Raw genomic sequence first — 15,909 nt, 5'->3', positions numbered from 1 at the left:
CATTTACTTCACCACAGAGCCCTGAGTAGACTGCCCTGTGCTGTAGAGTAGGTCCTTACTCGTTGTTGACTTTACGCATAGTCTCAGTAGTGTACATACGTCAACCCCAGTCTCCCAGTTCATCCCCCCACCTGCCTGTCGAATGTATACCTGATGATGCTGAAATTTCCTTCGGGTTCACTCAGGCGAGTCTGGTGACGTCTGTGGAGCCCGTTCTCTCGGAGAGATGGGAGCCCGCTGTGTGGGCCCTGCTGAGGCAGCTTGCCTGGCCGTCTTCTCTAGTCTTCTGAGGTTCTGCTCCTTGAGGGGATGTGTGACATTGATACCGGCGGTCAGACAGGTCGAGTGGCGTTTGCTCACCCTCAGAGCCTCAGGCCCGTGCTGTGTAACCATGTAGAGTCATGATGTTTCTGGTGGTCGTGTCTGCGGCTGTCATGATTGATGAGAAACTGCCTAACGGTCATTGTGAAAAGAGAAGAGTGCTGAGGGTTCGGGCCTCCTCCTGTGAGCCTCACCTCTCCTTTGTAGGCAGGCAGACAGCGCCCACCCTGCCCCACCCCTCCCCCGTGAGACCGTCTCAGACAGAACCCCTCCGACATGTGCTACAGCAGGTGTCCTTGTTTAGTAGCTTGGTGTGAGTAATTCTCTGTGAGAGCTCAATGTGAGAACTCAAAACAGAATATTTGCACGCTTGTATAACCTTTTCCCACTACTCTTTGGCAACAGGAGGAGATTAGGTGGCAGAGTTCAATATGTAGAGAATTCTGGGAAAAGCGGCCTTGAGACCTTTCACTTTTAATGTCAGGCCTTTGCCCACATTGGTTACTTAGTAGTCGACTACGGAGGGACCTGCAGTGGATTTTGACCTGGCGGACGGGAGTTGCACCAGCAGCAAGTTCTGGTCCTGGTTTGACCCTTTCATACATGTGGTGTAAGTCTGCTTTAGAAGAATTAGGCTTGAGAAGGCTGCTTCCAGTTGTGTTAAGCTTTGACTTCTGTTTCCACTCATTACTGTTACTTGAATTCTGAGGAAATTGCATGAGAGTTTTCCGACTTTTACCCGAGGAAACGAGCCTCAGAGGTCCCTGTTGGATCTGTCGAAGGTCCCTCCCTCTTGTGGATCCAGTCCGCCTGTGTGGTGTAGCAGACAGAGGTCGTGACTTCATGCCAGATACCATTCCTCCTGGAATTCATGCAATAACAGGGTAGTTTAGTATACTCTTTGCTGTTTGGGTTGATTATGTTGAAGAGAAGCTTGGGAAACCGAGTGGCCAGACAGAACGTTAATACAGACATATGGGTGCCAATCGTGGCAAATGTGACATTTTAAGTAGGCACGTTTTTGCTCACGTCCGAGGAAACTGCCGTGTCTAGGACTTTAATTTTGAGGACGCTAACTTTATTTTTGAGTTGAAACTTAGGATTTAGTCCAACTTTTTTACGCGTACGTGTATCGGAATGTTCCATGATAATGACTTACCTTTTCTACTCTGCAATGCCCGGTGTAGGCCATGGTCCAGAACACGGACGTGGAGGTGCGAATCACTACCCTTGAGAGATGCTACCTTGCCGCCCAGCGCGAAGCCACCTCTGTGCACGACGACCTCAATGATAAACTTGGAAATGAAATCGCAGATAAGGATTCTATGCATCGACAGGTAACGGCTTTTACTGAACTGTGTCTGACTTTTATAGTGGTGAATTCCTGAGGAAGGAAGGTAAACACCTTTTCATGTGACTCCCACGTTGTAAGGCACCTGCCCCCTCACACTGTGGTCCTGAAATGGTTTTGGAACAAAGCGTTGATAGATCGCTTTATGTCTTCCCATTTTCCTTTTTCTGGCTACGAGTTTCCTTTTAAGGCATGCTTTTTTTTCTTAAAAGAACCAATTTTGATAACTTGTGGCCTACTGTGAGGCCCAGCACAGTACTAATTAGCACCGTTTTGATTGAAATCATCCTGCGAGTAAATGGATACACATACCCATCATTTTATAGTGAGAAGAATTCTCATTGGAAGTTTAAGTACCTTTGTATTTTCGCCTCATTTATGGCATGTATGTTTTCATACATGTCTGTGTTTTGAGCTGCCATGTTCAGTGAGCAGCTAGTTTGGGCCAGACATCGTCAGAACTAGGACTCCAGCAGTGAATTAAAAACCGTGTGCGTTCTTTATCCACTGCCATGTAACAAATCACTGCAAAGCTTAGTGACTTCCCAGTGAGCAGGTCACAGTCCAGTTTCTGTGCTTTGCAGCAGGTGGGCCTGGTTCAGGGCCTCCTGAGGACGCAAACATGGGAAGGCCCCCCAGGGCTGGATGGCAGGCTTTCAGACTCACCTGGCTGGTGGGGACAGGCCCAGGTCCCTGCCGTGTGGACCTCTTCACGGCCTGGCTTTCCTCAGAACACCCTCTGAGAGCGAGAGCGCGGGATGTAGCCCGGGGCCTTTCGCGCCCCGGTCTCGGAAGCCGCACACCTTCAGTTCTGTTTGCGAGAGTGAGCTGCGAAGTCCTGCCTCGCTCAGGGGCTGAGCAGGAGTTGCCCCCTCTGCCTCTTGAAGGGAGGAGGATGGAAGAATTTGTGGACCCATTTTTAAACCCACGCAGCCTGTCGGACAGTAGTGAGCAGGGGAAGGAGACCAGAGTGCCCGAGTTGTCTGAGGAGGGGGGACGATCGTGTGTGAACAGGGTGGCCAGCGAGGTGACACCAGGAGGGTGACCTGGAACAGAGACCCGGAGGCCGGAAGAGAAGTAGCCACTCGGAGATAGATCAAGGGTCGTGTCAACAAGCGGAGATAAGGGAGAGAGAGGGCCGCATCAGGGAGGACCCCGGGCTCAGGCCTGAGCAGCTCGAGGCCAGAGCCTGTTTCCTGAGCTGAGGAGGGCTGTCAGGGCAGGGAGCTAAGAGACGGGCCTCAGCCCTGTTGAGGTGGATGAGCCCATGGGGTGTCCAGGGGACCTGTGAGGTCAGCAGCTGAGTGTTCCGGCCTGGATCCAGGAGAGGCCTCACTCAGCTCAAGGTGGACTTGGGTCGTGGGCATACAGATGGTGTTTAAAGGCACAGACAAGGTAAAGTCACCAGGCAGGTGCCCGTGGAGAGATAGGGGGTGCAAGGGTAGAGCTGTGGGGTGCCTCGCATTCCAAGGTTGAGAAGGGGCGCAAGGGACTGACTAGTAACCCCAGGGAGGGCGGGGCCTGGTGCCCAGGGAGAGACATGCTTGGGGTGGGGGGAGGGCAAGGAGAGGAGGGGGCTTGGTAACATGGGTTCCTCAGAGCTCCCTGGGAGCTGCCCTGCGAGCGGGGCACACCGCCTGCTTGCAGAGAGCTGGAGACTGGGCGGGGAGGGGGACAGTAGAGGCCTCTCCCAGGGAGCTCTCAGAGACCCTCAGTGGGCGCTGCAGGGAGCCCTGGAGGAGGAATCTGCTGGTTCCCTTTGTGCGATTTTAAGGTGAGAGAAGGGAGAGGACGTGCTGGCTGAGCTGATGGGGGTGAAGCCATATGCAGCTGGTTCGCTGGAGAGGAGCAGGAATGATGGCAGGTGGTCCTGGAGCCAGTGCAGGGGGTGGCCCAGCCCTGGGGAGGGGTCGTGACGAAGACAGGGGCGAGGGCGCTGGCCACGGGGGACAGGGAGCCAGCAAGCCAGCACCTCGAGGCTGCCCCTCGGCTGCTTTGAGGTCATGTCTGGGAAAGAAGGCAGGACCTGGGTGAGAGTGGGCCGGGGGGAGATGTGCCAGAGAGAAGGGTGTGAGGTGTGAGAGCTGGAGGGCGGCTCGGAGCCCAGCAGGCCCTCTCCCGCACGTCTCTGGTGACAGAGCCGCCTTGCGGTGTGAGGGGCCGTCCCCCAGAACAGCCCGCGGGCCTGCGCCCCGGGAGGAGCCCCGCGGGGGGCTGGCCCTCCCAGCCCTCCCAGCCCTGCTGGCCCTGCTTGCGCCTGTCTGTGCGTGTTCAGACCAGCCTGGAAAACGGAGGGCTGGGGACCTGCGAGGATGGCGCTCCTCGGTGAGTAACACAAGTGGTGACCGCTGAGGTGGACCCAGAGGCTGCGGAGCTGAAGGATTTCTTTTTCTTATTTTCCTTCAGCCTGGCTGATGGAGGCACAGATGTATTGTTGTAATTTTCGGACTTTGTCTCTGACTCCATCGGCCCACCCTTGTGAATAACCTCATAGGATTGCCTCCCATCCACGCTAAGACCTGAATGTCACCAGGCCATCTAGGGAGTGGGTTCTCCTCCTGCCTGTTTCTTCAGTACTGCTCGCTTAAGAGATGGCAGTGTCTCATAAGCATGGCCCGTTTATCCACAGTTGGGGCTTCCATGTAAACTTGTGTTCAGTTCCTGATAGACTTGAGCTGCCCTGAATGTCGCTGACGAGACGTGGTCCTCTCGTGCCCAGGTGCAGACCCTGAAGGAAAAGGACTGGGAGCGCGCGCAGCAAGCCAGCGTGCCGGCCAACGTGGCCCAGGCGTTCGAGAGTGACGCAGACTTGTCTGACGGCGGGGGCGACAGGGCCACCCTCTTCAGCTCGGCCGCTCTGCTGTCGCCCAGCGGGCAGGGCGATGCCGAGACTCTGACTGTGATGCTTCAGGAGCAGCTGGACACCATCAACGAAGAGATCCGGTGGGTGAGCCCGAGCCGAGCTCCCCAGAAACTCGGCTTCTCTGAGGAGCTGTCTTCTCCTTAGAGAAGGCTGAGTGTTCCATAGTAAGGAAACTGACTTCAAGTCTGCTTCAAGAATTTTCAGTTCTGAGATTGCCCTTGATTATAGAGCTCAGTCAGCCAGGGCTGTGGGGGGCGTTGTGGGGTGTCCCCCCACCAGCTCTGAGCCCCAAGGTGGGTGAGGTGCCGTGACAGTGTCCCCTGCGGCCCGTGCACCCTCCAGCACTGAAGGTTCGCCCTCGTGTGTCCCTCGGAGCCTCCCACATTCTGGTGAAAAGCCACCTGAAACAGAAAAGCTGGGGTTTTGGGGTGGCAAATTCCCCCTCAGATCTGCATTTTCCTTTTGAACTTAATACAGTGTGAAGGTTGGCTTGTTGTACGACAGTGGTCCAAGGACATGTGTTTGAGTTCTTCTCAACTCATCAGTGTCTGTGAGATGTTTTCTGTAGACACCGTCTGGGCTGTTATAACAGTTTACAAACGGGATAGAATCCAAAGGCCCGCCTCATGGCGAGCAGGGGCCTTGGGTCTGGGTGCGGCCAGGTGGCTGGGGGCCCCGAGGCCAGCCTGGTGCCGCACCCGCACAGCTCTGCCTCCTGTCCCTTGTCCACGTTCAGAGTGGCCACAGGCCGGTGACCCTGCACAGGACCTGGCAGAGCTGCTGCTCAGACTGTTCTTGTCACGTCAGCCCAGGCCGAGGTGCCCGTTCCTGTCAGCCGAGTGCGGGGGGCCCGGGGGAAAGGCAGGGGTGAAGGGCACAACCAGCAAACGCAGGTGGTGCCGCCTGCACGTTTGACGCTGAGACAGACTGCTTTGTGGGCCGTGTTTGAGCACAGACAGCTCAGAAAGATTGTCTTTCCCCCTCCCCCAGGAAATACGGAACGGTTACATATTAATATGTTTATTTTTACAGCATGTTGTCAGGTAAAAGTGATTTTTCCTTAGGTAACATGTTGACTTGAGGTAAATGGTAAATTCTTTCCATCAACTTGTTATCAACAGTGAAAAACTTTCAGGGTGGATAAGGAGAAGTGAAACTGGAGAGGTGACGACCTGCGAGAATCTTGTATTTTATTTTGAAAATCATGTTATATGCATAATCGAATATTTAAACTGCTATATAAAATCATCCGCGAGACATTAGGGGAGAAGAGCAGTAACTGTGAATTCTAGGTTAATGCAGCACATTGACATGAGTCCAGAAACTCACACAAAGCTGGTGGAGAACTTCATCAAGTGATGCATTTGTACATAGACAACCTAAAAAATAAAAAAATCAATTCAGCACTTCATCTGGTCTAGAGACTTGTGTTTAGAAACTCCAGCTTGTTCGTGGCTCACTGTTTTGATTGTACAGAGTTCCTGATTCCCAGCGGAATAGACTTGAGGCACTGCCGTGCATCTCTGCCCTGAGAGCAGGGAAGGTAAAGGTTGTCAACTTCAGGTTATCTCCTCACAGGGAGAGAGGCGCCACCCAGGCCCCGTCAGAATGTTAGAGTAAACCAGTCAAATCAAACGAGAATGATCAGGGGCCACTTTGTAAGACTCAAGGATAAGTTATTCTAAGTTTGAGAATATTGAAAAGAGGGAAAGTTGAACCTTTTTGCTGAGATGTTAATTGAGCAACTGTTCCTGGAATATGCTAATCGTGACACAGAATGCAAGCCCACATTTGTTGTCCAGACACGTTCCTCTGCTGACAAAGGCAGGTGACGGGTTTTATTCTATTTTAGGTTGATCGAAGAAGAGAAGGAGAACACGGAGCAGCGGGCCGAGGATACTGAGAGCAGGGTGGGCAAGGGGAGCTTAGGCAACCTTCGTTGTTGTAAATCCTCGAGCTCCCTCAACCTGTGTCCCGCCTCCTCGCTCGCCAGCTCCTGCCCGCCCAGCAGTGGGCGCGCCAAGCCCCCAAGGAGGCGGCACAGCTCGGCGCGGAAAGTAGACCAGCGGGACATCAAGACTCTGGTATGTGTCTGCCTCCTCCCTGCCACGTCCCTCCCCCAGCACACTGGCTTTCTTTTTTGTTTGTTTGTTTTTTGTTTTTTCTGTTTTTACCCAGAAGAAACTCAGGTACATTTGCTACGCTTAGAGGTCTAAGATTTTTAAAAACTGCCTAGTCTTGAATCATTCCATACTCGCACAGCAACAAATTAGTCTTGATATTTGGACCACCGGCTTAGCACGTCATCATGAACTCAGCCAGGGCCTGCCTCTGTAACGTTGGGCCCGGCCTGTGCTGGACACAGCAGGTGCAGGGAAGTTTCTGTTGTCACCGAGTAGACAGCCTTGTGAAAGTAACCATAGGCAGCTCTCCTGGCGTGTGAGACCCACGCAGCACATTTTTCATTGGGGAGACCTGGCTGCAGGCTGCAGGCCATGCGGTGGGAACAAAGCCAAGAATCTAAACTGGTCTGCTTGCTGCTGGACCTGGCTGCACGCTCAGGCCAGCTCTGGGTGTGAAACCAGGTTAAAAGCCTGGTGCCCCAGGGCCCCAGGGAAGAAGTTGGGCTTCCTCACTCTTCTGAGTCTAAAAATGGGATGACGACCTAGGGCTTTTGGTGACAGAGTGTGCAGCTCTGAAGCGCATGTTCCTGCTTTCTTCCATGTTTAGCTTAGGTTTCCTGAGCGCATTGCTGTTTACCCTGTGAAATCATGTCTACAACACTCTGCTTTGTAACTGCACTTGTATTATCACTTTTTTTGTTACCACCCATTTCATGTTAGCTGCATTGTTAGTCAGCATATAATTAAATTAACTGTGAATCATTTTAGCAGCATGTGAAGTGATAACTGGTCTATTTTGTGGTCTTTTGACACATTGGTTTTATAATATGCATCACTGGCCAATTAGTTGATAGTGTGTATTCTTTGACGATTTCTCTGTGGTTTCATGCTTGATTTCTTTCCGAGTATTTGTAAAAGAACAGTTCTGTATATTTTTTCTTGTTGCTGGAGTTCTCTGACGGTGTGTCTGCTTTCATCGTTGGTTTTGATTTCCTGTCTCATCCTGTTGTCTGCTTCGTTGTCATCAATCCAGACCCCAGCTTCCCACAACCGCACCCCCCCGAGGCTGTAGTTTACCCATCCATCTCCCCTCCCCCGTCCTCCCACTTGCTCTGGTCATAGCAGTCTGGGGTCCACAGCGTGTGTCCCCTTAGTCGGGTTTCTGCTTTGTCTTCATGTCTCATTAAATGGTGTTTTTCCCCCATAGCACTAAGTTTGAATTATTGTTATCACTGTGCAGTTACAAGCATAATGTAGATGGATGATACACTACAGAACCTGTGTAATTCATAACTGAGATTATGCTTACCTGAAGAAATGATCCTCTTATGTGTAGAATTAATGGACTTTTGACACAACATCCTTTCTGTGTTGGTGCTTGTATTTGAGACTGTAAATCTCATCAGCTTTTGCATGCTTAATGTCTCTACCAGACTCTTTTACAAAGTATCTTCTATGGTTCATAAAATGTGAAGACTCCACCTGCTGTTATGCTAGCTTTCATTCTTACATATTTTCATAGGGTACCTGCTTTAATGAATTTATTTTCAGAAGTTTGAAATCAAATTCTAGGTAACGGTTTTACATTAATGTCCAACAGGTGGTTAGATTTGTTCAGTGTTAAAATAGGTATTACGGCAACTTCCTCGTCAGTTAAATTACTATTTTAAAGTATAACATGTTTTTTTTATTAAGAGAAACTAACTTATAGAGAGGTTTGGCTGAGAACAGACAACTGTTAAGGCCCTTTGTTGTACACAGTGCTGTGCTTTAACAAATCATGATGTTGTAATAGAATTGTATCTTCCTGAGGAATAATGTATAGTGTTTCTCTAGTAAATCTTGAATAGCTTATTTAACTAATGTGGTCCAACAAATTGTTCTGTTTCCAGTTACATGTTCTCTAAATCTACATCTCACTTATATGTTTGCCGTCATTTTTGCTTTACTGTCTTTGCCTATATTGATTCTTGAATTTTTAGCTTCAAAGTCGCAATAAATCTGGTTTCTCTTCATTTCTCTGCATGCATCTATCAGTCTAGTGAGTTAAGGAAGCATCGTCGAAAGGTAAACTATTTAGTAATTTAGCATGCCTTTGTTTCTCTGTGAAGTATTAGAGTCCTTATCGTGTTAGTGAATGAACACTATGTGGTTACGTACTGGTGGATGATTGACATTTTAATAGAAGTAATGAAACTCACCCACCACTTAAAATATGCTGATGATGCAATCAATCCATCCTAAAGGAGATCAATCCTGGGTGTTCATTGGAAGGACTGATTTTGAAGCTGAAACTCCAGTACTTTGGCCACCTCACGCGAAGAGTTGACTCATTGGAAAAGACCCTAATGCTGGGTAGGATTGGGGGCAGGAGGAGAAGGGGACAATAGAGGATGAGATGGCTGGATGGCATCACTGACTCGATGGACATGGGTTTGGGTGGACTCCGGGAGTTAGTGATGGACAGGGAGGCCTGGCGTGCTACAATTCATGGGGTCGCAAAGAGTCAGACACGACTGAGCGACTGAACGGAACGGAACTGAACTGAACTGAACTGAACTGATGGTTCTGTTGGAAATAGGTCATTGGTTGGGACAATTGTAACAGTTTGCCTTTCTCCCACTTGGTTGCCTTCTAATCATCTCATGCTTATTTATAATAGACATAGTATTATTTATTATTTTTAAAATTTTCTTTACTTATTTTTTTGGCCATACTGCACAGCTAATGGGATGTTAGTTCCCCAACCAGGGATCAGACCGGTGTGAAAGTGAAAGTGCCAAGTCCTCACCTCTGGACCACCATGGAATTTCCACGTAGTGTTTTCTTAAAAGAAATGACTGAATCAGAGCCATAGATATTAGATTTGGGGGAAGCCAATTTAATGACGGTGGGTAGCAGTGTGCAGGAGACTCTGTGTGCCAGGCACCGTGTCCAGTGCTTTCTGAGCCCGTCATCTAATCCCGCAGACACCCAGGTGAGGTCCAGGCTGCTGTTATCCCCATTCAGCAGATATGGACACTGAGGCTTAGAGAGGCCGGGCACCGTGCCCAGGCTCGCATACCCAGCGGTGCGGTGCAGACTGGTCTGATCAGAGCCTGGACACTTAACCGTGGTGCCGTCCATCCCGCTTTCCTCCAGAGGCCCTCCTGTCCATCACAGCAACCCTGATGGAGGGAGCCTCAGGAGGGAGCTCGCTGCCTCTCCCCTCGGGTCACTTGGATGAGCCCCTGTTGTTGGAGTCCAGTGGCCCGAGGGCTGGCCTTCCTTGTCCCTCTCCTGCTCCCAGCCCGCTGATGGAGCACTCCTGGGGCCTTCCCACAGGACTTGGGCAGCCGCGCTCCGGTTCAGGCAGCTCAGTGCCCAGGAACCCTTCTGCCGGGCACAGCAGAGTAGCTCCGTCACCCTGAGGTTGGTGACCTGGGTGTGCCGCTTGCCCGCTTTGTGGCCTGCTTTGCCCTCCTGTTAAATGAGGACACGGTACTGCCCATCCGACTCACGTGGGCACCCGTGGGGCGGGCTCCCATCCTGGCGGAGGGTGCCAGGCTGGGGACCCAGAGGCCTTTCTTAGGACAAGGCCCGGGGGAAGGGCCTGGCCGTGGTCCCTGACTTTGAGGCAGGTGTTTGTCTGCATTCAGTCCTAGTCAGCCCAGGTGTGTCACTTCCCTGCTCTGTTCTTTGTTGTTTTCTGATTTTTATAAATGCTTCTTTTAACTTGAATTTGAGATTGATCCCTCTTCAGTTCCATGTGGATAATTTCTAGCTTTTGTAGCCTTCTGTTGTCTGAGGGTGGTTGTTAGAGATCAGGGGAGAGTGCACAGTTTATCCAGCTGCTGTTAAACGAGTTCAGCTGTATTTTGCAGTAAGTCACTTTGTTGTCACCAAGCTCCTGTGGAGCTGCAGTGGATCAGTATTCTTTACAGAATCCCATTACAAAGCCACAGGTTAGTTGGTTAAAACGACGCACTCATTGTTTATAAAAATACTTTCCATGCATGCTTCCTAAAACCTCCCCTGGCTGAACCACACGCCCACATGTATAAGTGAGACCTGTCTGGACCCTGAAGGGGTTTATCTGTTCCCCACACTGTTGCCACCACTGTTTCCTGTCCTCAGACCCAGGACCAGCGGAAAAGCTGGGCGTCCAGGAGAGATCTTTTTTTTTTTTTTTAATTAGCTTATTTTTTAATTGAAGGATAATTGCTTTACAGAATTTTGTTCTTGTCTGTCAAATCGCAGGAAAAATCAGGCATAGGTACACATATATCCCCTCCCTTTTGAGCCTCCCTCCCATCTCCCTCCCCTCGAGATTGATAGAAGAGTATCTCTTAGTGAAGACTTCAGTTGAGTTCAGTCGCTCAGTCGTGTCCGAATCTTTGCAACCCCATGAATCGCAGCACGCCAGGCCTCCCTGTCCGTCACCAGCTCCCGGAGTCCACCCAAACCCATGTCCATCGAGTCAGTGATGCCATCCAGCCATCTCATCCTCTGTCGTCCCCTTCTCCTCCTGCCCTCAATCCTTCCCAGCATTAGGGTCTTTTCCAATGAGTCAGCTCTTCGCATGAGGTGGCCAAAGTGTTGGAGTTTCAGCTTCAACATCAGTCCTTCCAATGAACACCCAGGATTGATCCCCTTTAGGATGGACTGTTCGGATCTCCTTGCACTCCAAGGGACTCTCAAGAGTCTTCTCCCACACCACAGTTCAGAGGCATCAGTTCTGTGGCGCTCAGCTTTCTTCACCGTCCGACTCTCACATCCATACACGACCACTGGAAAAACCATAGCCTTGACTAGACGGACTTTTGTTGGCAAAGTAGTGTCTCTGCTTTTAAATATGCCATCTAAGTTGGCCAAAACCTTCCTTCCAAGGCGTAAGCGTCTTTCAGTTTCGTGGCTGCAGTCACCATCAGCAGTGATTTTGGAGCCCCCAAACATAAAGTCTGACACTGTTTCCACAGTTTCCCCATCTATTTCCCATGAGGTGATGGGACCTGATGCCATGATCTTAGTTTTCTGAACGTTGAGCTTTAAGCCAACTTTTTCACTCTCCTCTTTCACTTTCATCAAGAGGCTCTTTAGTTCTTTTCCACTTTCTGCCGTAAGGGTGGTGTCATCTGCATATCTGAGGTTATTGATGTTTCTCCCGGCAGTCTCGATTCCAGCTTGTGTTTCTTCCAGCCCAGCGTCTCTCATGATGTACCCTGCGTCTAAGTTAAATAAGCAGGGTGACAAGGACACACAGCCTTGACGTCCTCCTTTTCCTATTTGGAACCAGTCTGTTGTTCCATGTCCAGTTCTAACTGTTGCTTCCTGACCTGCGTACAGGTTTCCCAAGAGACAGGTCAGATGGTCTGGTATTCCCATCTCTTTCAGAATTTTCCACAGTTGATTGTGATCCACACAGTCAAAGGCTTTGTTTGGCATAGTCCATAAAGCAGAAATCGATGTTTTTCGGGAACTCTCTTGCTTTTTCGATGATCCAGCAGATATTGGCAATTTGATCTCTGGTTCCTCTGCCTTTTCTAAAATCAGCTTGAACATCTGGAAGTTCACGGTTCACCTATCGCTGAAGCCTGGCTTAGAGAATTTTAAGCATTACTTTACTAGCACGTGAGATGAGTGCCATTGTGCGGTAGTTTGAGCATTCTTTGGCATTGCCTTTCTTTGGGATTGGGATGAAAACTGACCATTTCCAGTCCTGTGGCCACCGCTGAGTTTTCCATATTTGCTGGCATATTGAATATAGCACTTTCACAGCATCATCTTTCAGGATTTGAGATAGCTCAGCTGGAATTCCATCAGCTCCACTAGCTTTGTTCGTAGTGATGCTTCCTAAAGTCCGGTGGACTTCACGTTTAGCAGATGATTCTTAAAGAGCAGAATAACTGGGGAAAGCTACTAACGGACGGGGTGCTTGATGTAAATCCCGAGCAAGTAAACATGCCAAGCACCAATGGAAAGGCAAGTCCTCGGTCTCGCTCTCTGTCTGGTTCTCGCCTTACCATCCAGTCTGTGCGGGGCTGTTGGGACCTGTCAGCAATGCACCATGTAGATCTGAGTGGCCGTGAGGGTCGTGTGAGCTCCCAGAGTGCAGAAGAAAGTTTTGACCTCACCGATTGCCCGGAAATGCTGTGTTCCCTCCCTCCCAAAACAAGGCTGTCTGTCTAAGGCTTCCTTTCCCCCTTAGAGATCCTCCGACGGCTCCCCAAGCCACGAGGAAGACCTGGCTAAGGTGATCGAGCTCCAGGAGGTCATCGAGAGGCAGTCAGGGGAGCAGAGCCAGTCGAAGGAGTGCCTGGCAAACCTCTCTGCCTACGTGAGAGAGCCGGAGGAGGACCCGGACACGGCCAGGAAGGAGCTCCTCGCGTCCGAGGAAGCGAACAGACAACCACAGCGGGATGTCCGCGAAGTGAGTGACAGCGGACGTGTCTGTTGTCCTGAGGTGGAATGTGGGTCCCTTGTTCTCCGGCTGATCTGAGCTTTGGGATGGCTGCGTGAGTAGGAGCACAGAGCGCTGGCGAGACCGCGACTGGCGGCCTCCCCGCCTCTGCGTCGAGATCTCTGGGGTAGAAGAGGCCTGGTCCAGGCGGTCCATTGGCAGTGGAGCAACACGAGGGCATCCCTAGCGCTGTGCTCACCCTGGGTGTGGACTCCTCATTTCTACAAGTTCTAGGGTGCCCAGTGTGTTCCTCTTTGAAAAATTCATTCATCCATTCATTCATTTATTGGAGTCTAGTTGCTTTCCTTTTTCTTGGAGAAGGCAATGGTACCCCACTCCAGTACTCTTGCCTGGAAAATCCCATGGATGGAGGAGCCTGGTAGGCTACAGTCCATGGGGTCGCTAAGAGTCGGACACAACTGAGCGACTTCACTTTCACTTTTCCCTTTGATACACTGGAGAAGGAAATGGCAACCCACTCCAGTATTCTTGCCTGGAGAATCCCAGGGACAGGGGAGCCTGGTGGGCTACCGTCTGTGGGGTCGCACAGAGTCGGACACGACCGAAGCGACTTAGCAGTTAGCAGTTGCTTTACACTGCTGTGTCAATGTCTGCTGTACAGCAAAGTGAATCCGTCATATATATATATATATATATATATATATTTATATTTATATTTATATATATATTTATATTTATATTTATATATATATATATACGTGTGTGTGTGTGTGTGTCTACATATATCCCTCTTTTTAGATTTCCTACCCATTTACTTCACCACAGAGCCCTGAGTAGACTGCCCTGTGCTGTAGAGTAGGTCCTTACTCGTTGTTGACTTTACGCATAGTCTCAGTAGTGTACATACGTCAACCCCAGTCTCCCAGTTCATCCCCCCACCTGCCTGTCGAATGTATACCTGATGATGCTGAAATTTCCTTCGGGTTCACTCAGGCGAGTCTGGTGACGTCTGTGGAGCCCGTTCTCTCGGAGAGATGGGAGCCCGCTGTGTGGGCCCTGCTGAGGCAGCTTGCCTGGCCGTCTTCTCTAGTCTTCTGAGGTTCTGCTCCTTGAGGGGATGTGTGACATTGATACCGGCGGTCAGACAGGTCGAGTGGCGTTTGCTCACCCTCAGAGCCTCAGGCCCGTGCTGTGTAACCATGTAGAGTCATGATGTTTCTGGTGGTCGTGTCTGCGGCTGTCATGATTGATGAGAAACTGCCTAACGGTCATTGTGAAAAGAGAAGAGTGCTGAGGGTTCGGGCCTCCTCCTGTGAGCCTCACCTCTCCTTTGTAGGCAGGCAGACAGCGCCCACCCTGCCCCACCCCTCCCCCGTGAGACCGTCTCAGACAGAACCCCTCCGACATGTGCTACAGCAGGTGTCCTTGTTTAGTAGCTTGGTGTGAGTAATTCTCTGTGAGAGCTCAATGTGAGAACTCAAAACAGAATATTTGCACGCTTGTATAACCTTTTCCCACTACTCTTTGGCAACAGGAGGAGATTAGGTGGCAGAGTTCAATATGTAGAGAATTCTGGGAAAAGCGGCCTTGAGACCTTTCACTTTTAATGTCAGGCCTTTGCCCACATTGGTTACTTAGTAGTCGACTACGGAGGGACCTGCAGTGGATTTTGACCTGGCGGACGGGAGTTGCACCAGCAGCAAGTTCTGGTCCTGGTTTGACCCTTTCATACATGTGGTGTAAGTCTGCTTTAGAAGAATTAGGCTTGAGAAGGCTGCTTCCAGTTGTGTTAAGCTTTGACTTCTGTTTCCACTCATTACTGTTACTTGAATTCTGAGGAAATTGCATGAGAGTTTTCCGACTTTTACCCGAGGAAACGAGCCTCAGAGGTCCCTGTTGGATCTGTCGAAGGTCCCTCCCTCTTGTGGATCCAGTCCGCCTGTGTGGTGTAGCAGACAGAGGTCGTGACTTCATGCCAGATACCATTCCTCCTGGAATTCATGCAATAACAGGGTAGTTTAGTATACTCTTTGCTGTTTGGGTTGATTATGTTGAAGAGAAGCTTGGGAAACCGAGTGGCCAGACAGAACGTTAATACAGACATATGGGTGCCAATCGTGGCAAATGTGACATTTTAAGTAGGCACGTTTTTGCTCACGTCCGAGGAAACTGCCGTGTCTAGGACTTTAATTTTGAGGACGCTAACTTTATTTTTGAGTTGAAACTTAGGATTTAGTCCAACTTTTTTACGCGTACGTGTATCGGAATGTTCCATGATAATGACTTACCTTTTCTACTCTGCAATGCCCGGTGTAGGCCATGGTCCAGAACACGGACGTGGAGGTGCGAATCACTACCCTTGAGAGATGCTACCTTGCCGCCCAGCGCGAAGCCACCTCTGTGCACGACGACCTCAATGATAAACTTGGAAATGAAATCGCAGATAAGGATTCTATGCATCGACAGGTAACGGCTTTTACTGAACTGTGTCTGACTTTTATAGTGGTGAATTCCTGAGGAAGGAAGGTAAACACCTTTTCATGTGACTCCCACGTTGTAAGGCACCTGCCCCCTCACACTGTGGTCCTGAAATGGTTTTGGAACAAAGCGTTGATAGATCGCTTTATGTCTTCCCATTTTCCTTTTTCTGGCTACGAGTTTCCTTTTAAGGCATGCTTTTTTTTCTTAAAAGAACCAATTTTGATAACTTGTGGCCTACTGTGAGGCCCAGCACAGTACTAATTAGCACCGTTTTGATTGAAATCATCCTGCGAGTAAATGGATACACATACCCATCATTTTATAGTGAGAAGAATTCTCATTGGAAGTTTAAGTACCTTTGTATTTTCGC

At 50.0% G+C, this 15,909-nt stretch overlaps 1 protein-coding gene across 3 annotated transcripts in view; it reads left to right on the top strand.

Annotated features, from left to right (window-relative positions):
• Positions 1 to 15,909, top strand: part of LOC145505864 (uncharacterized) — a 92,029-nt gene that overhangs the window by 15,922 nt on the left and 60,198 nt on the right. For 2 of the 3 annotated variants that reach the window (XM_081489009.1, XM_081488990.1), the window contains exons 8-12: positions 1,509 to 1,658; positions 4,392 to 4,615; positions 6,388 to 6,619; positions 12,846 to 13,067; positions 15,375 to 15,524. In XM_081489009.1, coding sequence (XP_081345135.1) covers positions 1,509 to 1,658; positions 4,392 to 4,615; positions 6,388 to 6,619; positions 12,846 to 13,067; positions 15,375 to 15,524 — 978 coding nt within the window. The remainder of the gene's footprint in view (positions 1 to 1,508; positions 1,659 to 4,391; positions 4,616 to 6,387; positions 6,620 to 12,845; positions 13,068 to 15,374; positions 15,525 to 15,909) is intronic. The other variant, XM_081488998.1, reaches the window with a different exon arrangement.

Source organism: Giraffa tippelskirchi, chromosome 1 (assembly GCF_054371585.1).
Source record: "Giraffa tippelskirchi isolate mGirTip1 chromosome 1, T2T-mGirTip1v1.2.pri, whole genome shotgun sequence".
Classification (NCBI taxonomy): domain Eukaryota; kingdom Metazoa; phylum Chordata; class Mammalia; order Artiodactyla; family Giraffidae; genus Giraffa; species Giraffa tippelskirchi.
The sequence above is the reverse complement of the archived record's forward strand: the minus strand, read 5'-3'. Positions and strand labels throughout refer to the sequence as shown.